We start from the raw sequence: 26,990 nt of genomic DNA, 5'->3' as shown, positions 1-26,990 counted from the left end.
TAAAAACTGCTCTGTTTACACTGAATATTCATAGCTGGGTGAAAATAAATTAAAATGATTCCTACCTCTGTTAATTGTCATTCTGGCAGTGAAGCTGTGATAAGCACAAAGAAGTGAGAAAGAACAGCAGAGGTAGACTTAGGTGAGGGAAGAGTGGGAGAAATTAGCAAACTTTAAGAACTGAAAACAAGGCAGAGAGAGGAGAAACAGAAAGAAACAGATTGCAACACAATCTGTCAAAATAAAGTCAGAAAGATGACGATAGTAAAAAGGGACAACATATTCCTAACTCATCTGATATGAATTGTATATATACACCAGTATATGTGGCTCCCATTCATCATACAGGCTCACCATGCAGTGAAGATAAGAATCCAAAGCGATGTTTTCTTCCATTGCTGCTTTGTCAATGAATGATTGCTGGGGGGGAAAGGAGGCATGGAAGACATGAAGGGCTCTCGCAGCAAGGAAGGGGAGGGAAAATGTGGTTTTGATTTAGAATTCAGACTGAAAATCCATCAAGATTTGCTCCACAGATGCATCTGTCAAGTGGGTGGCGACACAAAAAGTGGACTGCATAATCACATTCTTTTTGGCTGTAGCAGGGCACAGGTATGTGTATATGTATATATATTTGAAGGCAAACATGAAATCTATATTCATTACTGGAGTCGCCCATATATCAAGGCTGCTAGATACTAACCAGGCCCTTGTGAAAACATACATACATGCGTGCGTGCGTGCGTGCGTGCATATACACATATGAAAACACAACCACAAAACAAACATTTTTAGGGAGAACTGAAATAGAAGACTGCAGCATCACATTACACCCATCAGTTATTGATTCTGCCCGATAGACATTTACTTGTACGTCTTGTACTCCTGAACAGTGTAGCTGTAGGATTTGATACCTGGATGCCTGAAATCTGTTGAGAGACAGCAATGATCCACAAATGCGAGAACTCAACAAAAAAGGACAAGAATCTTTAACATTTTGAATCACAACATTTAAATTTATGCTATGTAACTTCAAGGTCCACAAGTTTGTTTTTCAAATGTACAGCTGCTTGGGCTGTGACACGCACGCACGCACGCACGCACGCACATACTTGTACTTCTATCTTTGTGAGGACACTCGTTGACATAATGCATTCCCTAGCTCCTTACCCTAACCTTAACCATCACAACTGAGTGCCTAACCCTAACCCTGACCCTAACCTTAACCTAAACCTAATTCTAACCATAACTCTAAAACCAAGTCTTAACCCTCAAAATGTGATTTTTAGGTGTCTCAAAAAGTGAGGACCGGCCAAAATGTCCTCACTTTCCCAAAATGTCCTCACTCTGTTAGTAAAATACTTTTTTTGGTCCTTACTATGTAGCAAATACAAGTACACACACACACACACACACACACACACACACACACACACACACACACACACACACGCACACACACACGCACACACACACACAAGAATTAAAAGCTTGGGTATGAGGCTTGTGGCTCTGGGTCATTGGTTTTGGACAGACAGCAGGAGTTAGTGTGTCATTCTCTCAGTGTCCCAGCGGAGCACACATTACAGAAACTTTGGACTTTCTGATAACTCCCGGCGCAGCTCACCCAGTATGGGGCCACAGAAATCAAAGCCTATTCTCCATGAGCCATTAGCTGGTTGTGAGTCACCCATCTGCCACAATGTAAACTCTCCCCTAAGAGTTGTCATTCAAGTTACAGAGAATCAATGGTCCATGTCGGATATTTTACTTTTATGTTTTGATAGAGAAGGAGAAAGATATTAAGCTATTTGTCCTCAGCAGTAATAGAACAAATCAATCCGTGTCCACTTTAGGAGAGGTGGACCACTCTGCAGTACATGAGAAGAGAGAGAGGAGTTTCTATATAGCATAGCTGCAATTGAACTGTCAACTTAACCACTTCATGGTTAAGTGAGTGTAGCGGAGAAGAGAGTACTTGGTTGGTGTGCATGTGTGTGTGTGAGTGTCTATGTGCTGGCGTGCTTCTATGGGCAAACTTACCCTGCGCATGTCATTCATCTGTGACTGCACTTCCACGCTTGACTGGCTCACTCTGTTGAGTATGCAGAGAACCAGGAGCTCACAGCAGGATATCAGCACCAAGCAGAAATCCATTTGCTCCTGGTCACTTCAGATACCCCAGCCATCCGCATCCCCTGCACACAGCTGTAACCCGTGTCCTCTCCAGTGGGAAGCCATGAAACCGAGCTCCATCCAGAGCTGGCTTCACACCCTACCTCCCCCTGGGAGTCAGCGCTTGGCAGCCTCAGTTTGCATTTCAGCTCAACAGATCTTAACTAAAGAGGTTACTGATCTCCCTCTTTCTCTCACTCTTTTTCCCATTCATGTATGACCTAACGTAACCCAAGAGTGAGCCATACACAGATACACTGCGCATCTGATGAAATGAAGTGCCAGGAGATGCTCTCATGCATGCTTTAGTGAGCCAGCAACAGTCACAGGATACAAAATGTGTGAGAAATATACACACATGTTCATGGACGCTGACCAAAGCTTAGTGCATAAATGGAGATAAGAAAACAAAGCAGCTGTGAATTACGCTGTGGGAACAGAGGGGTTGATTTACTAAACCAAGCACAAATTACCGTCGGAGCTGCAACAATGCGCGTTGGCACATGTTTTCAATTTAGTTGGGAATTTACTAACACTCATGATATAAGTGGTCACGGCCACAGTTGAGTTAACTTGAATGCATTGCTTCTAATTAAGACTGGATGCTTGGCTTTTTAACACGTGTCTTGTCCATTTATGGAAAGCAATGAAGTGCAAAAGAAAATGGAACTTCTCCGCTACTGGGCTTGAAATATTGGTTGAGGAGACCAATAAAAATATTTCATAACTGCAGTCATGCAATTACCCCTACTGCAGTGGACAATCTGCAATGATAAATCACTTTCAGCCATCTTTTCCCTCTGCACATATTCTGCAGTTCAACACTGAAATGACCTGGAATACATATTACAGTAACTCACATATGCAATTTTTTGCAGAGCCACCTTTCTGTTGCCAGTACAAAACTTCAATGCAGCACCATGTTGTCTTAACTACGTACAAATGTTATCTGACTTGATAGCATTTAAAAAAACGCTGACAATCCTGAGTTGTAAGTAAATCAACCCCTGAGTTTAGCCAGGGTTTTATTAAGCTGTCTATTCACTTCTAACTCATCTGTCCCGAGTTTTCTGTCTCTCCATTTCTTCCCCTACCAAGCAATATAGGTACTGTCATGAAAATATATAACCTCTTCCTCCTATTCAGTTTATCTTTTACCGCATCATAACCAGGGCCACTGAATGCAGCGCCCCAGGCGCTTGAGCCCAAAGGCAGAAGTGAGAGTCGAATCTCACTGGCTGACAACCAACCTGGATCCACTATCAGAAAGCCGCTGCTGTAGTTGGAGAGGACACTGAATAAAATATAAATCTGAGGGTGGAAATATACACTGCATGTGTCGGGCAGTTTGGTGTGTGGGAAGAGAGTAGAACAGGGAAGGTAGGGGATGGAAGAGAAGGCAATGTGTGGGTGCATACAAATGTGTGTTAAATCATCTTTGCTCATGCAAGTAAAATGCATTTGTGAAGATTTGTGCTACAAGAATAAAATTAGAGTTCCACTCACTTCCTTAGATGGCTCTGAGCGTCTGTCTGGGGGCAAAAACCCCAATTGTAACCAAGGATTTAAAATAAATAAATTACAACAAAAAAAAAGGAAAAACAAAAGCAAAAAAACAAAAAAACAAAAAAACAAAAAAACAAAAAAACGTGAGAAACTGAACACGAGAGGTTGTGAAACAAATTAGCGCGGATGAGTGCCATGATGAAAAACTGAGTAGGCACAACCACTAAGCTCAACAAACACAGGCTCATCACACATAAGCAAACACATAAAGATGCGATTAAACTTGATAAAACTTCAGTCCTGATTAACCACAGCCATCTGCACATCCTGTGGCAGGGCCAAAGAGCAATGCTGCACAAATAGGACTGTTAAGGTTTCACGGCGCGGAGCTGAACAAGTACAAGCAGTAATTACATCCAAATCACAGTCTACAAAATTAAGATCTAAATCATCAGCACTAAAGTAAATTAGCTTATGTGTACCTCTACAAAATGAAAATACTTGTTTAAGGTACAAATGACTTCCTATGTATTTCGACAAGCCTCATTTGATGCTAAAGCAAAGAGTCTGTTGCATGTAGTTCAATTATTAGGCTAATCAGTACACCACAAAATGATGAGGCCATTTCTTCTTATTGCGATGTCATCAAAGAAGTCAGATCACTACTCATGTCACTTCAAAATAGTTTGAAAAGGTCATGTTGGCCGTGGCTGTTAGGGTTAAAACAACATTAAACACTGTTGTTTCAGAAGTCTGGCTAGCTGTGCTAAATAAAGGATTAAAAGAGGACAAAGGAAATAAAGAATCCTCAAAGTAAATATTCTGCAGCGTAATGTATCAATGAGAAGTTTGTTTTTAGCATTGATACCTTGACTTATTGATTGAAGAAAACTCCTATTAAGGAAGGCTGCTCCTGTCTCTGCAGAGGAAGGTGAACTGGATGATTGTGTGTGTGTGTGTGTTCTACTCACTGAGTCTCTTTGCAGCCTCCAGGGCTTCAGAAGCCGTGTCGGCCACATAGAAGCGCTGGACAGCAACGCCACTCTCTTGCATCAGCTTCTTGCTCTGGTACTCTTGCAGGTTCAGCCATCTCCTGGGACTCAACCAGGTGCACTGAGAAGGAAGGGAATGGAAGGAGGGAGGCAGAATGAGTGAGTCTGACTTTTAAGTAAAAGAGAGTTAACACGTTGCTATAAGATACCCATTTTGAGAGTTCCATCATTCCTAATGATCACAACTTTTTCCTCTCCAGCTCAACATCTCCCCGAGTCTGCGTGCTCTCTGCTAAGGTGTTTCACATCATACAACACCAAAACATGTCTAACACCTGCCTGAGTGCACAGGCTACTTCCTTTCTCCTCTTCGCTCCTCCTTGTATCCCCCTTCCTACCATCTTCAGCTGTCTTCCCTTTTCCTGTAATGAGGCAGGCAGCCTGGCCTGAGCTGCAGGACAGCTCAGAAGCTGTTTGCTCCATCAGCACACACAGGCCCTGTCAGCTCCAGCTGTTGTTGCTATTAAAAAAAAATGACTTTTTAATGTGACGGAGAGACAGAGGCTGTGTTGGAGTTAGACTCCCTCTGCACCTGCCCACACTAGCATGTGCACTGGCTGTGTGTGCACGCATGCAAATGTTTTCACAGGAAAGATCTTCAGGGAGTCGTTAAGAAGAGAAAGGCCAATAAAGTAAAGTGAAAACAAGGATTGCGAGGTAAATTATGGTTCAGCATGTAAATGATGGTTCAGAGTGTGTACTTCTTCACACAGTGAGGATAAAACTAACATGATAATAAGATCAGAATTGCACTGCATTCTGTTGCTAAGTCAAGTTAAACTGACCTAAGCTGTTACATGTGCTACAGCTACACAGGGCATTAGTGATCCGAGGACACCTGCATCAACATAAGGGGCATGTGCATATTATAATGTAGAAGATAATGGTATCTTGTGATACTGTTAAGATGTCACTGTATAGTATGGTGTTGGCATATGTCACCATATTATATACCATCAAAATATTCCTAGCAATACACTGTCAATACTACATCAATGCAGCAAAATCAAATGCTCCATCACACCAGCTGTGCTCCAGTCTGCACAGTCAATATTCTTCTCTTAACAGTCATCACTAGTTTTTAAAAGAAGTAGCCAGCTGCTCCAGGTTGGTTCTATGCACAACAGTAGGAAAAATACATTACTGTGGGGACGGACACAACTAAAATATGGCAATAGAATCAAGCAGCGCACCACACCTTGAAATTGAATCTGGGTCCTTTTAAACTACCTGACAAAAATGATGGGAGTCGTAAGTGGAATTATTGCACCCAAACACAGGGCTCCAGACTGCGACCAAAATGGTCGCATATGCAACCATTTTTTGAGAGTGTGCAAGTTAAAACTGAACGTGGTGGCATATGTGTGAGTGCATGATGATCATTAGACTTTGTTTTGGTGCACCTGTACTTTTTTTTTTTTTTTTTTCCTCACTGGCTCTAGCCGGTCTCTCCCTACCTGCACATGCACACTGATGATGAATTTAGCTGTTGCCATGTTCCAAAGATGAAGCAGTCTATAGCTGATAATTAAAAAAAAAAAAAAAAAACATCAAGTGTGGAGAGAGAGGAAGAGGCTGGAGGAGAGGGAGCGCCAACGAGAGGCCTCCACTCAGACACAACTGATGATGAGAGTGCAGGCTGCAGGGAGAGACCGACTGAGCCAGTAAAGAAGTAATAGTAGCTACTTCTTTCAATCACAATGGCTCATGCAGCTCCAGTACTGGGCCGAAAGGATATTTTTCATTTACTTATTTTAAACTATTGTTTAGCAAATGACAAACTGAACTGAGCGCTGACTAGTGACTACAAAGGAGCAAGTGTTCTCGTGCTGTTACTATAGTTACTATCACTCAGCGCAAGACCTGAAATGTTCCGTTGCAAAACTCATCACTCCATCCATCCATCTCTCTCTTCAGTCACTGATTGCTGGCAGGACCTCGCAAATATGTTGAGCTGCTTAAACAAAACACAGAGAGACCACCAAGTTGGTGACTTGAGAACAAATTTGAATGTATGTGGACATACAGGTTTTTGTTCAACATGATAACAGATGGGGAGACAGGTTGACCGCCTCTGCACACTGGGCTGCTTATCTACTAAAAGACTTATTATTTTAAACTGGAGGGAGCATAAACTGTCTTTGCAACCCCCTCTTTGTTGTTGATGATTCTTTTTTGATTGTATGGTGTTCTCTCTTGGTTTTTCATGATGTTTGTGTTGTATGGTCATGTTAAAAAGGCCATTAAAAAAACTCTCAAAAGCAAAAAAGGTAAAAGGCAATTCCACTTCACCAATACTAAACCTCCAACTTGTAGTTGTAGATTTAGCATGCTTACCTCTTCTACAAAAGCCTTAGTTTAGTTAGTAATAGAAGTGCGAGTGTGAGTATAAACAACAAGGCTGTCAAACTGTGACAGGTGAGTAGATCAGTTTTTGTTAGCAAGCAGCATTTGTTCCAGAAATGAGTCAACAGGAGTCAACAGGTTTCATGCTGGTGCTGGTAGCTGCACTGCAAACAGCTTCGTGTAGAAGGGAGCTAAAGAGGAAAGGTCTTAAGATGCTTGGACTCTCAGGGTGACCATCCCTGACAATAGTTGTTGTTTACATTAAGTATTTTGCTCCAACATATTACATAAACACCAGAACTAAGCTCCAAAATGTGTGTTGTTTTTTGTTTTGGTTGTTCTATTAAAAATCACAAAGTTGCATTTGCAATAATATTTCATATCGAGATATTCAGATACAACGAGATTACCTGAAAAGTATGTGCATGTGTGCACATGAAACACATAATCATATGTCTGTGTGTGTACCAACATGTCACATTCTAAAACCACTGTATAGATGATGAAAGACTAATGAAGGATGAATTCAGGAGCAAGAAAGATAAAAGGGGCTGATCAAGCAAATCAAACATTTGTAGAAAACTCCTAATACAGTAGTACAGACAAAAAAAACAACAAAAAAAACTGTGTGCGTGCTTTTAGGCTACGATTTGATTCAGTGGTGCATGGGGAGTGACTACTCTACACCTTTTAAAGTCATCAGTCACTCCGTCATTCAGGAGGGGGAAAGAAGTGCAGGGGCTGTGTTTGTTCAGCCGCTCCCTACCGTTATATGATGGAGGGATTATAATGTAACCCCCACTAACCCTTGGTGGTTATTCATGATTAAAGGCTAATGAGATTGAAGTGGTCGCTCTAATAGGGAACAGCCAAGTCAAACCTTTTTTTTAAATCTAAAGCTAAGCACAACCGTCAATGGCCCTCAACTGAAAACTAAACCAATTCACAATCCATGCCAAAACCAACCCTCTCTGTGCCACAACACACTGTATTAGCATGCTTTCTCCACTCCAACTCTCATGAGAGCCTGTCAGCAGACTTCATTAGAGCCAAAATGGGTTGTTTTCTAGGAGAATAGTACATGTTGATCCATATTGGCCTCTTCTCTCGCATAACTGAATACAGTAATGAGGGGCATCTGAGGGTCACCTCTGCCGTCTCATCTATGATACAATATGTTTCAGTTATTGTGGTTTGTATGTGCACACGTGGTGCTATGCTTTCCCGCCTATCCTCCATAGTAGCGCTCTACAGCAGTCAATACTGATGATGTGTCAGAGCAGTCTGGGTTCAAAGGCAGGGCAATGTATGAACAGCATAAAGATCTAAAATGCAACATGAATAACAAAAGAATAAATTTTAAAAAACAAATGGAGGAAAAATTGCAAAAAGAACTGAGAAAAAACTCAAATGAATTTGGACAAAATGGATCTGTCCATATCTGTCTGCCTGTCTCGGAGCGAAACTTGGCTGGGGCGAAAGACTTCAAACATTTACTCTTTCTCTACCTGTCGCTTATTCCTACGTGTTCATTTTAGCGGAACCCATCCACACACCCTTAACAAGCCAAGCTGCAGAACAGGCTTCCTCTGTTTTGTGGACTCATTTGACTGCTGTCAGGTACCTGCGGGGCCTCTTCTCTTAACACGTCCACTTCTCTTGCCATTCAAACGGTTCACCTTGGGAGGATCAGCAGAGCTGCCAGGGTGCATGTCTATCTCCAGCCGTCAGTCCATTTTTTCATCTACATTTGACTTAAGAAAATGGCACATGAGAGTCTTGTCACAGGACCAGGTTACATATCTTTTCAACAGAAGTATCATCAGATCACACTGAGACATATTAACTTGCACGAAACATCAAAATATGGTCAGGTTTGCACTACGATCAGATGTTGGCAAAGTGTGGAAAACATTTGAAGCTTAATACGGCCACAATGGCGGCTATATCAGCAATACCGCTCTGCAAAGTCAATCTCAGCTCTAATGCTCCAAGCTTTTGCATGTGAAATTCAAACAACTTAGTGTTGGAGACAACAATCCATCAGTGACAACACATTCCTGTCACTTTTGGCTTCACTCTTAGAGAAACTGGGAGGTTCAAGATAACAATAGAAGCATAAATCCCCCTGCCGGCTGTAGTCTCCAGCATGACTAATTCTATCCAACAATTATTCATAGCAATGCTTGGAAATATTTATGTGATCTGATAACTGAGTTAAAATAGAAATTTCAAAACGGTTTGGTTATAACAGTTTGGTGAATTAGGTACATCACATGACAAAAGATGCATTTCATGTAGAAGTGAAACCATGTTTGTCAATACAGGGAGGTGCTGATAAGATTGAGAATAGAGCAAACAATGACTAAAGGAACATTGTTGCAATACACATACTCATATGAAAAGCGTGGATAGACAGGAGAGAGTCTTCTGAAACCACTGGAGGTTGACAATAATGTGACCTGAAGTCAAATGGTCAAAAAAGACAGGAAGCCTATAATCTCAAATCTCAGTTCCTGCTAAAATAAGGACACACCTTTGTGGAGAAAGAGTTAAAACCCTTGTGAATCTTCTGCTAACCTTAATCTAATACAAATACATTATAAGACCTCAGTTGAAATGGCTCCTCTGTCTCTCGTATAAAGGAGGAGTGGGGATAAGGGTGGAAAGGAAGAATGCAGACTTCCCAAAATAACAGCTGCTGCTTACTGGAGAAGTCAAGTGTGGCTGGAGGTGTCCCTCCAGGCACTGACAGTTACCTTTGGGCAAAACACCAGAGAATGGAAAGGAACCCAAGGCACTTTTTAGTATGGAGCAGACACAGAGATAATCTGTATGGACTGAAATGGATGAAAATGACATTTTTGCCCATCCATCCATACTCAGTAACCCATGACAACAAAGTGAAAATGTGTTTAGAAATCTTTGCAGATTAATATAAAACTTATGGACTAAAATCTACAGAAATGTATCATTAAGTATTCAGAACCCATTCTCATTCTTAAATTTCATTCATGCAAAGAAGAAGCCACACTTTCTGAAGCCACTGTAGAGTTATATGTAGCCTGCATGGCACCAGTCATCCAGTGCTGTACTAATAACACAATGATGATATTAACAATAATATATTGGTAATTATAAACTTTATTTAAATGGCACTCTTCACACAGCTTTTGTGTGTTGTCTTCATCTCATTTATCACTTTGAACAAGTTTAACATTAGTACCTAACTGCACTGATATGAAAACACTATTAGCAGCAGAAATATGATGTTCAGATTGTGTGTAGTAATCTTACCCACTCTTTGTACAGACAAAAAATGTACTCTTAGGAAGGCTCTACAAGCAATGACAAGCCACCAAAAACATGTATGAGACTTGGTAATTCATTAAGTACTTAATTAGTAATTAGTAATCCTAATATCACTGAAATTCATTTTAACCATAGCCCTCCATATTTTACAATGAATTCTTTATTTATAATTAGTTTCTTAATATTGCTATGATTCAATGTTGTTACATTTTTCATATTTCCAAACTTCTTGTTTTTCAATTTGTAGCTTGAGTACTGAAGCTGAAGACAATTTTCCACCTAGGTGACAAGTGAGCTACCTGACTAACTAACGAAAGCAAACCGCACTGCCACACTAGGCTGGCAGGTGTACACTGCAATGTGGATGCAGGAGAGAAATCTCATCAGAAACAAATTACAATTTTTTTACTTGATGATTTTTAATAAAGCATGATAAATTCAGAATCAATATTTATAGTCACCATATTTGAGGCATGTAATTGTGTTTTTTTTTTTTTTTGGACAAACTTCAAAGTGCATTAAATGGCACCTGCAGGTCATACCAGAGTATAAATAATGATAACAATAATTCACTAGTGATAAACTCATTCATTCAAAACTCATAAATGATAAATCAACAACTTATTGTCAATGTAATTTTTTTGTGGTAAACACTGTAACTGTTGACTGGTAAGAAAGGATGACGTTGAAACATTTTTTGTTTCTTGAGCTGACTTCCATTATTTACATGATTAGCTGCATTAGTGAACCTTTTGAACTCCACCTATATGTGAATCACCTTTTCTCATGTGAGTATTTCTTCATTATGCTCTGATATCAACTTGATGCCAGGAACTCAGTTATTAATGAGCAGTGAATCACAACAGCAGCTCTTTTTTTGTATTGTTTACTGCCCTCCTACTGCTCTACAAAGACTTTTTGACATCCGCAGGTATTCATGACTACTGGAAATCCTAATTAAAAAGATGAAGTGAGGCTTGATATTACCACAGCTGTTTGTGAAATCTGTCATGGTAAAGTCAAGCAATGCTGTAATACAACCAGCATGTAGGCACATCTGGTTCGACACCGTTCAGAGGTAAACAATGAGTAACAAAAAAGGAGGCAACCTGTTGCTTTACCTGCCAACATATTCTGGAAGAGATATTCTCATTATTTATAAAAATAGATCTGAACCCATCAGACAATGCAACACACTGCTTCTCTAATTAAAAGAATTCTTCCTTAAAATATCATTAAAAGTACTGAGATGTTACAGATTTCCTACAAAGATGCAAAGTGTGAGGAGATATTTCAGGAATCCATGGTTATGGAAGTAAAAATTCTGTTCTAATAGACAAAATAAAGTGATCATTAAATTCATCAGTAAAAAAGATAAATAACTGCGTTAGAAAATCTTTCATTCTGGGGCGCTGTGGTTGGTTTGTGGTCGAGACACACACTAAATACTATGATAACTATATTCTCAGTTGGATTCTAGCTGGAGCCCTTGTTGAACGTCTTCCCCGTCTCTCTCCCTTTAATTGTTGTCAGCTTTCTCTGACGTGAGGAGAGAAGCCAACTCTGACTCCCACTGGGCATTTTGGTAAGAAACACCTAGTCACAGAGCCTAAAAGTCTGGTTCATGCACAACTAATGGTGATCTGAAGCTAAAGATTACACTTTGTAGAAACCAGATAACACACTCAAACTTTTGAGTGTGTTATGAGTTTAACCAGCCACTCTGATTAGCTCTGATTTGTGCATCTGACTGGCTTCACCCCGACAGCATAGTAGCTGAGGCTCTTGCATACCATAGTAATCACAGCCAGTTGCCATCGTAAACTGACCCTCACAGAAGCGAAGATGAAATAAAATAAAACTGAAAAAACATAAACCAGTAGTATTATTCTTCTTCCACTAACTAGAAGGTCAGTGGTTCGATCCTCGACTCCTCCTCCGCATGTCCTTCGGCAAGATCCTGAAGAGTTTCATCATTGTATGAGTGTGTGTATGGATGTGGTAAGTGAAAGGCATGTACTGTAAAGCACATTGAGTAGTCAATAAGACTAGAAAAGCCCTTTATAAGTGCACTTTATTTGTGTGTTTCAGCGGTGACGAACATGAGAAGTGGAACAGGACAACACTAAAAGAAAAGTTTTAATACTTCCATACCCAGTTGCTCCCCCAACTGCGCAACTCACAGAATTATAGTACAGATCAATTTGCCACTTTAAAAACAGAGATATCATGCAGAGATCCCTCCTGTACAAAACACGTTTTCATAATCAACGTAGATTTATGATGAATACAATTGCGGTTTCACTCCTAGTCCTGCTTGATGCTGTCAGACAGTCAAATCATGATACTGCTGAGGTCTTGACAGGAGAGGAATAATCCAAGTGCAACATGTCTGCCCTGGAAGAATGCATTAAGTGGCGGATGGCAGTGTGGCAGCAAGGCAGGCAAGCAAGCAGCTGGCCTCCAGTCCCCTGAGACACTCTCTCTACAGTAATTATCATCAGCAGCACTCTAGAGACAACCCTAGCCATTCTTTCTATCTAACTACTGCTCCACTTATTCTTAATACACACACAAAAAGACGACGAGAATAGACACACATGGGATGCACTGTGCACAATGGTGGAGAGACACTATGGCAAAAACAAAGTTGTGTGTTCTGACATGGGTCCTAGATGCGATAAAGTATTCACAGCAAACTCCTACACACAAAAGCACTCAAGATCTTTCTTATGAATGTATCCAAGTGAAGAGAAGTGGGACGCAGTGGCAAGAGAGAGTGGTGACGATGATAAACAGCAATATTCTATATATATATATATATATATATATATATATATATATATGGAGATGGAGAGGAGGAAAAAAGACATTGAGGGAACAGGTCTCATTCATTCTGCAAATCAAAATAGACAGGATTTCTCATTGAAAACAAAAAATAAAATAACTGCAAGGTGGAAATTGGAAATGTAAGGTTTCACTTCAGTAACTAGGCTTAGGACACAGCTAAGTCTCACTGTCAAAACTGCAGAGGTAGTTTCTAAAATAGGAAAAGACGGCTTAGACCTGAGCGGGTTAACACTTGATACAATTTTATTAGGATTAGTTAAATAAAAATCGCTACATGATAAACAGAAGGCTTCAAATAGATCCTAGGATCCGTGATCATTGTCATCCAATACTGCTTCCAAAAAATCCTCATCGGCACGCTCTTAATAAAACGAGTACCTGGCTTTTCCCTTAGGTCGGGGCCACATTAATTTACTTGGCTTAAAGTATGCCATTGCTAAATCCATGCTGAGGGTGTTAACGTAACACCACTCTAATAATAGCCTCAATTATGTTTTACACCCTTACAACTGCATTCACTTTTGAGCAAAAACATGAAAGAGGAGAATGACGCTTAAGTCATACTGAGGAAGCACTTATGCCGTGGAAGAATTTTGCTTTCAGCAGGCTTGCAGCAAGAGTTTTGACATTCAGTGAGTGATCACAAAATGTCACGGCAATACACTTGAGCAGAGGTGGATAGTGACTTTTTTTTCTTTCTTAAAAAAAGGGCTTTTTGTTTTAAGCCAAAAACAAAAGTCCCACTCTCAGTCAGATCCTGGTGCTTTTGATTAATGTTTTGATCAAAGTTTCTAACTTTGGGAATGCTCACGCAGTGTGGTGCAGAATCAGTGTGAGGTTTCAAGTACATCAAAATTGAACAGGCTGTTGTCTGAGGTTGTCTGAGGTTATTTCCGGTAAACCAGAGGCAACATTTAATAAAGCATGGTGTACTGAAGAGGAGCTGTGCAACATGTTTTTCTCTTGATGGATTTCTATTTGATAAATGTCTTAAAATTAAATTAAGATCACCAAATCATACAGTATAAATGTGCTGTAATTAGCTCAAAACGTATTGTATTATAAGTTACAAAGACCTTCACAACTAAATAATACAGAAATTCAACAGATTCCAGTCACTGCAAGGTTGTAACAAATTAAGCAAATACATTTTTTAAAAAAGGCTAAATTGCTTCTTGCCCTCTCATTTGGCTGTGATGGACCACTGCTTTTTTTTCTTTTTTTTGGGGGGGGGGCTCTTTGTGCCTTTATTATTGAACAGTGGAAACTGACAAGAAAGGGGGTAGAGAGAGGGGAATGACATCCAGGAAAGAGTCGGGCCTGTCGGGAGTCGAACCAGTGACTGCCTGCTAAGAGCGTCTTAGGCTCACGTGGTACTCACCCAGACCTATTGACTACTGGGCCGCTGACCACTGCTTTTTAAAATTAAAAAAATCTGTGTTACGGCTGAACAAGTAATGGAAATGTTATCAAAATCGCAGTATGACAAAGTGTACTATTCAAGTCGCAGCTGCAATTTTATGATTAAGGTAAAATGTGTCACAACAGACCATAAATGAAGCATCGTAGTGTTAGAGAGATGCTCCAGCCTACAAAGCATATAGACCTACTTGAGACATAAGTGAAGATGCTTGTTTGGTACAAGATCCAACAAAAATCACATCATCATTTTTATGTTGTTTTCAGTGAAACAGAGATGCAAAAATCATCATTCCAACTGAAATCATGATTTGTATCACAATTGTGCTACATACCAGAATAATCGTAAAATTATTATTTTTAAATTACTCTGTCCTGAAACATATGATAACTTTTGGTCTGAATTTATCTTCTACTTCCTTATATCTGCCAATTTCAGTGAAGACTGGATAAAGCTTGCCCAAGAAGTAGAGCCTTTGCAATTTTCAAACATTTTTTGAAAATTAGCCAGTTACCAAAGGTTTACAGGGTTCCGTATGCAGCGTCCTTCTGTAAAAAGGTTTAACAAAATTCAGCATTAAAAATGATGCAACATGTAAACACAATTTGACCGCAAACTATGAAGCGCAATAATGTTAAGATAAATGCAAAATCTATAAAAGTTGGTAAACAATCCTAAAGACAACAACTCATGGAGACATTTTTAGTTTCTAAATTGTGTTTACACAGGCAAGTTAAAAAAAGAACAAAGGAATAGTTGGAACATTGAAATGTGCTGAATAAACTATGTCACCATACGGCCAGACTCCTCACAGAGCACCCAGAGTAGCTTTACCCGCACACAAAGGCACAGAGAGGACAGACAGTGCTATGGCAGCAGCTGTATCAGGTTGCCAAGTCCCTGTCTCAGCTGTACTAATCCACGAGTGGCATTGAAGGACAAAATCTTCGTATAGTCAACGATACTCCGACAACACTTCTTTGGCTGGTCCATATGGTATTCAGCACAGCATCATGCAACATCAGGACTCCTCCTAAGAGGCACAAAATTGTGCAGTCTCATGTTTGGTTGAGAGCAGCATGCACAATGTCAAACCACACTTGTTATGAGAAGTGTCATCACATCGAGGATGTCTGATCTTGGCACTTTCCAAAGTCATTTCAAGACATGCCACTACTCTGTCGTTTGCCCTTCTGTTAAACTTAAGGAGTCAATATCCCAGGGCTAATTTAAAGCAGTTGTCTTTATCACTAAGAGAGAGTGGAACAATGTCAAAAAGTCACCATCTGACAGAGTGGCTCTGGCTCCCTTGGAAATTTATTAGAGCCATAAGCCTTAATTTACAGGGGAAGGTTACAAAGCAGGCAATCACCTTTGATCAGGCCCATAAACAGCAGCCAGTCGATGCTGCGCTGCTCGTCAATCTGTCACTCAAAAACTCAAAGGGTTGACATCACAGGTTAAAAAACGCATTTGTTTCTTGAATGGCAGTGAAACCAGACAGGATCCAGCAAATAGTGAGTGAAGATGTGATTCTGCCCTGGCAGTTGTAACACTAAGGGAACATCATCTCTGAACACAGGCTATTTATCTAACTAAGGACGTTGGCAGTGTGGCTTTAACAATCCAGCCCAGGCTATCTTTTAGTAACAGCACAAAATTCACACATGCTGGTGTGGTGCTATGGTTATGTTCAATAACTAATTATGAATACATCTGATCATTACGCAGTAGATGACAAGTAGTTAACTGCAAAGATTAATTTTATCACTCATCAAGTGATTGTGCATTCTGTGGAAGATTTTAATATTAAATTAAACCTTTGAAATTATTAAAATGTTAATTTCACCTGTATTATGCAATGTAAAAACAGGGGCTGGATACAATATCACAAACACCTACATGTAGAGCTGAAATGCTTAGCTGATTTATCAACTGAAAAACTTAATCTGCAAACAATACTGATAAAAATTACTCAAATTATTAAGCAATAAAAGTGAGTATTATATGTTTTTTTCTTAGTTTTCTTTAATAGTAACACTGAGTGTCTTTGGGTGTTGGACTGGTTGTCAGACCGGTGAAGATGTCACCATGAGCTCTGGCAACTTGTGATGGGTATTTTACAGACCAAACAATTATACCACTAATTGATAATAATAATAACAATAATAATAACAGAGTGTAGATTAATCTAAGATAACAGTGTTAATTAGCAAGCATTATTTCCTGCCGGCATATGTACAAACTAATACAAACGTATAAAACCGTATCTATGTTTCCTTTTCTGTTTAATTTTGGATTAGCTATACTCACTTATACTTTCAAGGGTCACTGGAGGGCTGGAGCCAATCCCAGCTGACACTAGGTGAGAGGAGACATACACCCTGGACAGGCTGCCAGTTTATCACAGGGCTGACAACCATTCATGCTCACACTTACACCTTTGGTCATAGTCACCAATTAAGCTAACCTGCAAGCCACTGGACTGCTCTCAGAGGAAATCCATAAAGGCACGGGGAGAACATGCAGACTCTACACAGGGTTGAGAGCTAACCACCACACAGCGCTGTACAATATTTGGGGGTTTTTTTTGTTTCGTTTTTTTATCAACCTAGTGTTGTTTCAACTATTTATGAGTAAACTTTTTCCCATAAAGACTTGTACTGTAGGGTGTACCACATATTTGGAACTCCTGCTGACCTGCTGTGCTTTTTCAGGCTGTGTTTTCTTTGTTTAACTTACTGACCAGTATGAGAACCCCTGGTACCAAGTTGTGCTGTCGGTTTTTCAAAAAAATCAAGTTCGAAAGAATCTGAACTGGCACATAATTCGGTCAAACTAATTTGTACGCAATCCAGATACCCTCATATGTGATCATGACAGAGATGCTTCAGTGTTGAAATTATCCGATCAGTGCAGCTTTGCTTGCTAATGTCCTCCTTCATTTTTATTTATTAGCTTAGTTTACTGATAGGCAGGAATAGGTCAAGCTGAATTTTAAGAGCACGTTCCACTGGATGTCTGTGAAGACTCTCATTCATTCAGGTCATGGTTATCTGAGAAAAGTTGAATCAAAGGCAACTGGACTTGGTTATGATCAGTGACCAGCCAATCAGTCTCTCATTTCTGATTCTATGCTGGTCACATTTACATTCATGCGCCACGCAATGGTTCACATCACGCGCGCAACAGCACAGATGTAAAATAAGCAGTGGAGGAACAACCTCAAAAACACTCAGAACAACAAACTTAATTAGACACTTAAAACACCATCACCCTGCCACGGCTCACATGCATGTGTCCGCACCACCGCTGCTGTGCCTTGGATAATAGCATCAATATTAATAATCATCCATCGTTGGTGAGCAGTCCAAAAAGTGAAGAGTTGTAACCAGAAAGCAGTCACGTAGCTATCAATTATCCATCCTTCCATTAGCTATACCGCTTATCCCTCAGGTCGTGGAGGGGCTGGAGCCAATCCCAGCTGATACTGGGTGAGGGCGGGGTACACCCTGGACAGGTCGCCAGCCTATGACAGGGCTGACATATAGAGACAAACAACCAGCGCTGTCAATTATAGTTTTTAGAAAGAAAATTGGAATCAGCCAAGAAAATTGCAACTGGTGCATTGCTACCCTCTGTTGCACAAAGCAAACCACTTGAATCACTCAGATGCGTTTATAGACTGTTAGATTTTAAATTCAAACAGGTTGTTGCAGTTTGAATATTTAATTTTTTCCCTACGTTTGAACATGTTTGAGTTTCGAGTAAAGCCTGACAGCCCCAGGTAGCCAGCGCACTGTTAGATGAAGAACAGCAGCAGACACGTTGAAAAGACTGCTCTGACTGATGACGTGGAAGACTCATGCAAATCGATACTCTATAGAACGTCCGAACCAGAGCCTTCATTACTCACCACCTTTCAGAAGTCAATAAAAAAGCTTCTTACCATATGGTGTTTTATTCAAGCCGTTTCTAAACTCTAAATATAGATAAAGCTTTTAAATGCACCATGAAGAGATGCATTAAGGCGGTGAAGAATGGTAGTGATTCAGAATATAACTTGAGAACAAGACACAATCCCACTCACACCTAGGCTAATACTTAACATAGCGTAGCTCCATTAAAAGAAGATTTTGATTTCAACACTACTGAGGTTAAGTAACAATTTTAAGCAGGACATTGCAAATCTGCATTAACGTGGCTGTCATGACACTCCATTAAAAACGAGAAACTTCAGGGCTGTTTCAAAAGGGTCTCTGAGATTGTTTTAGGACTCTGAGTCGTCCCACTGACTGTCATTCTAGTAACCACAAGGTATTCCCTGCCTATCAAAATCTGAGATGACCTGTTTTCATTGATTTTTTTCCTGAAATGCCATAAAAAAAAAAGGGGAGATGAGAATCACAGAAAAATAATGCAGCAGGCAAACAAGAGGGCAAAGCAGATCTTTTAATAAACTTGTTGTAGATGGTTTTCACAGTAAAAGCCTGTGAGGACAGTGAAGACGATTCCGTCTGTTTTTAACCACGAGTGACATGGCTCTGTGGATGGCCATGTCAGTCTGTTGCTGTGTGTCGTGGTCCGTCTGTCTGTCCACTACTATTGGATGAATTTTTTCATGAGATCTGCAATCATCAGGGCAAATTTCTAATATAACCAATATTTTGGTCTGTGACCAAATGTTAGCATGCTAACAACCTAAACATGTTAGCATTGTCACTTTGAGAATTCTAGCAAGCAGACATTTGCATTTAGCTGCTAGCATGGATGCAGAATCTTAGTCTGGTGGAATTCAGGAAATAAACCTTCAGAATGAAAGCAGTTTTTTGTGAAAAGGAACCTTAATGGGAACATTTAATCTGACAGTGGAGCTGGGACATTAAAAAATATTTAAACATTACATATAATTCCCCAAAATCACATTTATTTTTTCCACATTTTTTACCACATCGTGGTGTACAGTTCTGCAGAATTGGGTCCTTGAAAAGACACATTTTATTCCTGCCCAAACAAAATCCCTAAATCTTGCCTGTACAAAGCTGTGCACTTTGTTCTAACCTGCTAACCACAGCCAGGGGACAACTGGAGTTTCTAGAGGCACTTAATATCTCCTATTATGAAGCGGTATCCCCAGATGTCTGGTGAGGTTAAAATCCTCATTACTTGTCATGGCTAAACCCTAAGCCCTTTGAAATGACACTGCCTAATTAGTGACAACAAATGACTGCAGAGTTAATTAACCAGAATGCTCCTCAAGGGGCATTATCAAATGTTTAAGAAATTAACAGATTGCCAGTTCACCAATTCTATGTAATTGATTTGTTCCCATTCAGGTTATGAACTCCATCCATTTAGCTAACCATCCGGGAAGAATTTAAAGGGGAACTTTATAGTGTCCACTTCCATGAGCACTGGCTGAATCAGACAGAGCAGTACTCAGAGCGCCTATCAAAATCATTGCCATACTGATTGCAGTTGACTGTTTTTCTGCTAATGAGGTGGCAGTTCGCTACTTAGTTGCAACTCATAAATACAGACTGTCTTGTAATTAGACAAGCACTGTGTAGTAAACTGTGATAGAGGTGACACACACTAAACAAAATGGAAGAGGCAAAGAAGCAGAGCTGATGTGGATTTTCAGCATAAACAGGCCAGTGTGAATCTCAGGCATTTTTCCACTTAAAGCCAGCCATGTAGCAGGAACATGTCTCATGAAGCATTAGGGGGGTTAATTCAGAGAGCTATCTAGCCTGCTCTCCTTTGATTAATTAAGTACTTGAGTGCTGATGGCAGAAGATCCTCTGTTTGTCCTCAGCTTTGGCACTGACTCCGTAGATTTGGATGAAAAGCAATGGCAAGGATGGTAGGGATGTATTACTGGTAAAACCTAAGGCCTATTTGCAATTTGGTTTAACAAAAGCGTCATGACTTGTGCATGTGACTCCATTTAAACGGATATGTATGTAAAGTTATTCAGATTAATTAGCACACACTTAGAATAATTTCCCGTATCTGCGTCACTTGGGGTTCGCCACTTCCCCACCCCTTTCGAAGACTAGCAGCAGGTCTGAGTCTATTCACCGCAGTTGAAGAAATGAACGTGATCAAATATTATCACCAATTCTTTCGCTCCATAGTCACCAAAATAAATAATGGACCCATATTTCTCAAGCGGTAGATCTTCCGAACATTCTGATACTAAAATGTCAGCAACACACTCTTGTGAGATCTGGCAACACAGATAACTCTTCTCTCTGCTGGTTTTGCTCTGGTTTTGCTCACAATCGGGGGCTGCCGACATCGCCTTCCAACCAGATAAAAAGATGTTTAGAGGGACTAATGCATGAAACCATGAGTTAAAAGCTCTTTGCTTAATAAAACTATTATTGTTACTATTGTCTATCTATATGATCTTATACTGGGATTGATCAGATATTAAGATAGCAGATAAAAATGAGCAAAATCAGGTGTATTGTTGTTATGATTTGATATGAACAAGCAATAATGACCATGCCCACTTAGGAGACAGGAAGTATATACCATTTCATAGCATTGCCTCTGCTTGTAATGCGTCATCTTTGTTACAGGTTATCTTTGCCTACTCCTTGTGCTTGACATTTTTAGTTGCAGTGCATGCCTCTTTAAATCTCATAATTTCTAGGCTGCTTACTGATGATATCAAAAACCATCTTCAGCTATAAAGCTAAAAAGGAGGAAGATTATGTAAAGCCATACGTATGCTCATTACTGCTACCATCCATTGGTAGCTTTATATGTCCTTGCCTCTTTAAAGCTAAGGTCGTGCCCAGCCCATTAAAGTATGGAGAGAGAAATGACATCTGTCTGTTAAAGATCCAGGAATAGAACAGAGGAGCAGAGACACAGGCGGGAGCAGTAGAGCATGGCTCCAGGATTTAGATCAGTGAGATTTGCATCATTGGCAGGTCTTTAGGCAGGGCAGGTCTAATCTCCTGCAGACAGGCTTAAGAAAAGAAAACCTGACTGTTGTGTCTCTGCAGATAGGGATTACAGTAATTAGCATAGTTAATAAGAGAGGGTGTACGGAGTGATATTCAAAGGTGTCGAGTCCAAGGGGAAGATAACGCAGGAATAAGAAGGCAGCAATACAAGGATGCACAAGTGTGTCAAAGTTCAGTCCCATATACATGCAAGTCCACATAAGAACCTGGCCTTAGGCATCTGCTCAGAGCCACAACTCATGAATCACTATGGCAACTATAGCAATCTTCTCGTGTTGAAAAGTGAAAAGTGATTTGCTGATACAGTACAGTAACAGTGTGCCTCAACTGCATGGTTCATGTCACAAAATTAAAAAAAGGAAAGGAACGGAATATGTTTTCACCAATTTAATAATTATCCTGGCATCTACAACTAGGTTAATCAAACGAGCTTGTCCGATTTTGACATCCAAAGCCAAAGTGTCTGGGGCTGTATCAGTAGAGTTCAGCTGCTGGGTGTGCAGAGACATGTTATTACTTTTTGGATAGTTACAGTGTGTGTTCACTCTTACAGTAGCAGCACCACTGACACTGAAACCAAATAATCAACCGCTTGCATTGATGAAGTCAGGTCCACACGACTTGGAAAAAGAAAGTTCACAGGGAGTGGCTTTAGGCAAATTCAATTATGAAATCTAAATGACACTTACGATATATTTAAGGATCTCATTTCAAAGATGATTGATAAGCTAGTAATGGCAGCAGAACATAATCTTCGACATACTGCACTTTTAATGAATTACAGCTGTCAGCAATCACTGACACTGTTTTCCCAACTAATTTTCAGCATCACTCCCACTCCCCCCTCATTATCTACACTGGAACAACAGCAGAAGTTAAGCTGATAGGAGTGCATTCACTCACTGCATTCCCCATTTCAGAGGCTGCCAACAATTCCTAATGACTGCAGCCCCTCTAAATTATTGAAAAAGCCTAAGCACCTCACCAGCTACAGAAATGGCTATTAACCTTGGTGAAGCGATATTCAAATCCAGTTAGAGCTAACTTTGTCCTCCAGTATCCCTTGCGGGGAGGAAATGTAAATGTGTTCTTGCTGAGACAGATGGGGAAGCTGCCCGTCGTTTGAAGTTCCAGCGAAAGAAGTCGTTGCAAGCAGAGGGCTCTCCACCCCCCTCTGTAAAATATTCAGGACTGAGTCTCATTGAGCCACCTCTCTTCCCAGTGTTTCCCTTCGAACCATGCTGGGCTTCAACCATGCTAGATTATTAGTAAGCAGGAACACCTTACAAAAAATAAAAACTTAACAAACGTTTACAAATTCACCACTGTGCAGCGACAGTGAAAAACAGCCTGAGGATTATCTCGCTGTGCAGACAAGAATTCAGGAGATTTGATTTATGAGAGAGGGAGAGTGAGAGAGAGGGCAGGACAAAAACACAACATCCCACTCCCCCTTAAAGAGCATCCTGGAGCGTAACCATCTGAATATTGTGATGTCCTTTCTATTGTTGTTGACAAGTCAGCACAAATTGAATTCCTCAGCTTAGCTGACATTCTGTCAAAGCTGATTTGATTCTGTTGAAGATAGAACTGATTGTCAATCAGTTCAGGCTCTGATACTGTGCTACAGACCAGAGAGAATCCCTGATCATTACTCTTATCTCCTGGCCTGGGAGAGAGACAAAAAGAAAGAAAGAAAGAAAGAGAGAGAAAGAGAGAGAGAGAGAGAGAGAGAGAGAGAGACAGAGCCAGAGAACAAGATAGAGAAAAAGAAAGAAAGAAAGAAAGAAAGAAAGAAAGAAAGAAAGAAAGAAAGAAAGAAAGAAGTGGAAGTAGTGGAGGGGAAACAGGTACAACTGTCAATAAATGTGAAATTAGATGTTTTGCAAGAATGTGCCTTTTAAGAGCATGTCACTGCATGTGCTATTCCAAAAAACAACAGAAAAATTAAACAATAATAATATTATGATATCAATATCAGGGATAAGTGTTTGTTATTATCTACTTAAGCTTTAATAGATTATCTGAGCTTAAATGTCATTAGTAAATTTTGAATGGATAAAGTTCAATTCTAACGTGAGTTCTAAAACAATGGCTGCCTGTAAGACCATACTTCTTGTAATTTGTACTTATTTATATTCATTTTAATCTTATGTGTTAATGGCCACATACCTAAATACCTCACAATACCTCTCAGCAACCTAATTGGGTCACCCTTTGCCTTCAGAGCAGCTTTCCCTGTCATATGCACTCTGTAAAGTGTTTCCTAGGATACTGAATCATTCTCCAACGAGACATTTCTTCAGTTGTTTGAGGGACATTTTGTGTTTGGTGAATCAGTAAAAGGTCACATTCAAGAAAAGTTCTGCCACACCTACCACATCTTGATACCTTATTGATCAAAAATGGTTAATTTGGGTAGACCACTGATCATAGTGCAACATTTGCATTACCAGTGCTGAAACAATTGTCTGCCAAACAACAAAAAAAAAAAGAATGAACATGGTAAAAAGTAAAGTAAAAATAGTGCAAACAAAGGTCATTCAGGCAAAATAAGCAACTGGAGAAAAAAACAAAGCCTGAAATTACAATGTGCATTTGTCATTATTTTTTAGATTTAAAAATAAATAGATTAAAAGAAAAACCTCACTGATAGATTAATTACTAGGCTGCTACACAATTACTATGTTTATTATAACCTTATAATTAGTAATATCCCTCCCTGATCTGAGGGAGTGAGATCAAGCCATTTTTTATTGGCTTTATAAAACACAACAATAAACACAGAAAACCATGGTGCTCAAGGCAACCTGCATTTTGCTGTACCAACCCCCCTCCACCTCCACCCCCTCCCCTACCCAAACCGCTCAGGCAAAAACTATTATAAAGAGCACAGTCTGGACCTGTTCTATATGAAAAGTGTCCTAAGATAACTTTGGCACTATATAAACAAAACTTGATTTGATCCCAGCTATCAAAAACACCTTACCCCACTCAGTTTAAAACGGGAGGCTATATCAGTACCAAAATCAAGCAGATATGAAAAAGTAAATATGACACAGGATTACAGAAGTCCAGCTGTACTGTTCTAATGCAGTACAAAATACATTGTGCCTACCTGGCTGGACCGGTGTTTACAGTCTCAACAGGTTCCTGCGCTCCCTTTTTCAGTCAGGGCATCTGCACTAGTGTTACAAACATTTATACAGACACACTTCTAATAAAGACAAGATCACTAACTGAGAAGAAAAATATCAAACTGAGGCGCAGCTTGTAGAAGAACATGCCGATTTATTTATCCGCTTGTCCTGAAGCTTTGAAATTAAATTACAAAAACACAACTCTGCTTTCTTCTCTGTAAGAGTGCATTTGTTTGTTAGTCAATACAAGCCAGGGGGATTTATTTCTGGTTCCTTTTTTGTGGCTTTGGCAGCATTTTGTCTGTAATTATTAGGTCTAATGCTTTGTTTTCAAAACGGATAACAATGTAACTATAATCATTTTCAACTGTGTACACAGACAAAGCAAATCGGATGCATTCTGCCAACTGTTGTTCACAGCTCACAAACAGATACTGGAGGATCAAAGTGCAAAAGTTCATCTTTTCACTGTGAGCTTATCTGAAACGGTGCTGCAGTCACAAACTTCAGGCACAGTACATCTAACCTGAGCTGGTTGTATAACTACACAGTGAACATGTACTGCCTGTGCTGTTAATGATGAACCACTTCTACAGCCTCTACAGCCCAGTATGTTCAAAAAAAATGTATAACCCCTTCCCATACTATACCAAGTCCAGAGTGACAGTTAAATCTGTACTGTGCATTTTGAAGTAATCGGGAAGGACTGCATTAGTGACCAGTTTAGCAAAGGTTTCCTCAGAAAAGTGCTGTCAAATAACTGTAATTTTTAAGAGCAGTACTTATTCCATGGCATACGATTACAGTTATTACAGGACCTGAAGATTATTTTGAAGAGAGTCCTGTTACATCAGCAGAGGACTTTCACCCTCTTCAACTTTGATCTGTCAAACCTCTCTCCGCTCGGACAAGCTAACATGCTAGCAAGGCAGCGACACTAACAGCCCCGGGAGAAGACGACAACGGGCGTACGACAGCAGAGCCGACCGTGACAGGAGGGAAAAGCCTTCTCGGTAACGTCCCCTGTTAGAGTACCTTGAGTTTGTCCAGAAGAATGTGCTTTGAGGTGGCTGTCCTCAGTCCTCTCGCTGCAGCCTGGGATGCCATGGAAGCCGCCATGTTGACACGGAGAGCCAGAGAGAGATGACGTCCAGAACATGTGCGTGTTAAAGGCGGGGCCGCTCATAGGTCAACAGGCAGAGGAGGGGGCGGGGCTTCACACAGAGCCACGGTGTGCATGTGTGTTCACATTCATCCGGTCACCGTGTCGTTAGCGAGCTCAGCGGTAGAGCTGGAAACTCTGCATTGCATTGTGTGAAAAGTCTGCGCACCAATGGCATCCAAAACCATCAAAACCTCCTCTCACATCTGACTTTGCAGCTAAAAAAAAATAAAAATCCTCCCCTGCCAGCTTGAAGCTAACATGACGCCCAGGTCATGTTGTCAGTGACAACTCATGTCACACAGGGCCAGTTTTTAAGGTCTGATTTTTATAGAGTCAAAACCCTTAACTTAACCTTAACTGTTATTCCAAAAAACTGTGTGAAAAGGGGATTTGGTGTTTCTTCATCGGTTGAATATATTTGTAAGAAAAGAAGACTTTGAAACAGCCATTAGGACGTTTTTAATTAGCAGAAAATGTATTTTAAATTTAAATTAATGAAAAATTTTGAAGATCAGATCAGGAGGAGAAATTGAATTACAGTAAAGAAAAGTGTAGAAATGAAGTGGATTAGACTATGTATTCTGTCTTATATTATGTATGGTTTTAATTGGGCTCATAATGCACAACTAGGAATTGATTGGTGCATATAGGCTTCCTTTTTAATATTTTGGTTGCGGATGGATGGATACGCCAACAAGGGTGTGTGCATGTATTTATTTAAAACCTGTTGTTGGAATTCTTTGGGGTTTAATAAAAGCAGGTTGTCTGTATATGTTTAAACATTCATGAGGCCAATATGTTATTTTCCTTAGCTCCTGTGCTGTAAGATGTTAATGGCAAGAGCCTAAATATAGTGCTTTTAGTTTGTTGCTGATTAATGTGTCTGAATAATCTCATAAGGGATTGGTCAAGTTCAGCATGCATCATGCATACATTCATATTTATGTATTCATATTCATGGCAGTATACTGTACATTTAAAGTGTACGCTAGTACTTTATAATCAGAAGTTCACTCAGATCAAAGGAAACATCTATGTCTG

General features: G+C 40.0%; 1 protein-coding gene across 1 annotated transcript in view; it reads right to left on the bottom strand.

Moving 5' to 3' along the window:
• Positions 1–25,977, bottom strand: part of suclg2 (succinate-CoA ligase GDP-forming subunit beta) — a 90,772-nt gene extending 64,795 nt beyond the window's left edge. Inside the window, exons 1-2 of the mRNA XM_071493678.1 lie at positions 25,820–25,977; positions 4,653–4,794 (exon numbers count right to left, since the gene is read on the bottom strand). Of these exons, the coding sequence (XP_071349779.1) occupies positions 4,653–4,794; positions 25,820–25,903 (226 nt within the window). The 5' untranslated portion in view covers positions 25,904–25,977. The remainder of the gene's footprint in view (positions 1–4,652; positions 4,795–25,819) is intronic.
• Positions 25,978–26,990: the final 1,013 nt, after the last annotated feature.

Source organism: Trachinotus anak, unplaced genomic scaffold (assembly GCF_046630095.1).
Source record: "Trachinotus anak isolate AG129_WGS33_773 ecotype Australia unplaced genomic scaffold, CSIRO_AGI_Tana_v1 ptg000013l, whole genome shotgun sequence".
Classification (NCBI taxonomy): domain Eukaryota; kingdom Metazoa; phylum Chordata; class Actinopteri; order Carangiformes; family Carangidae; genus Trachinotus; species Trachinotus anak.
This window is presented reverse-complemented; position numbering and strand designations above follow the sequence as displayed.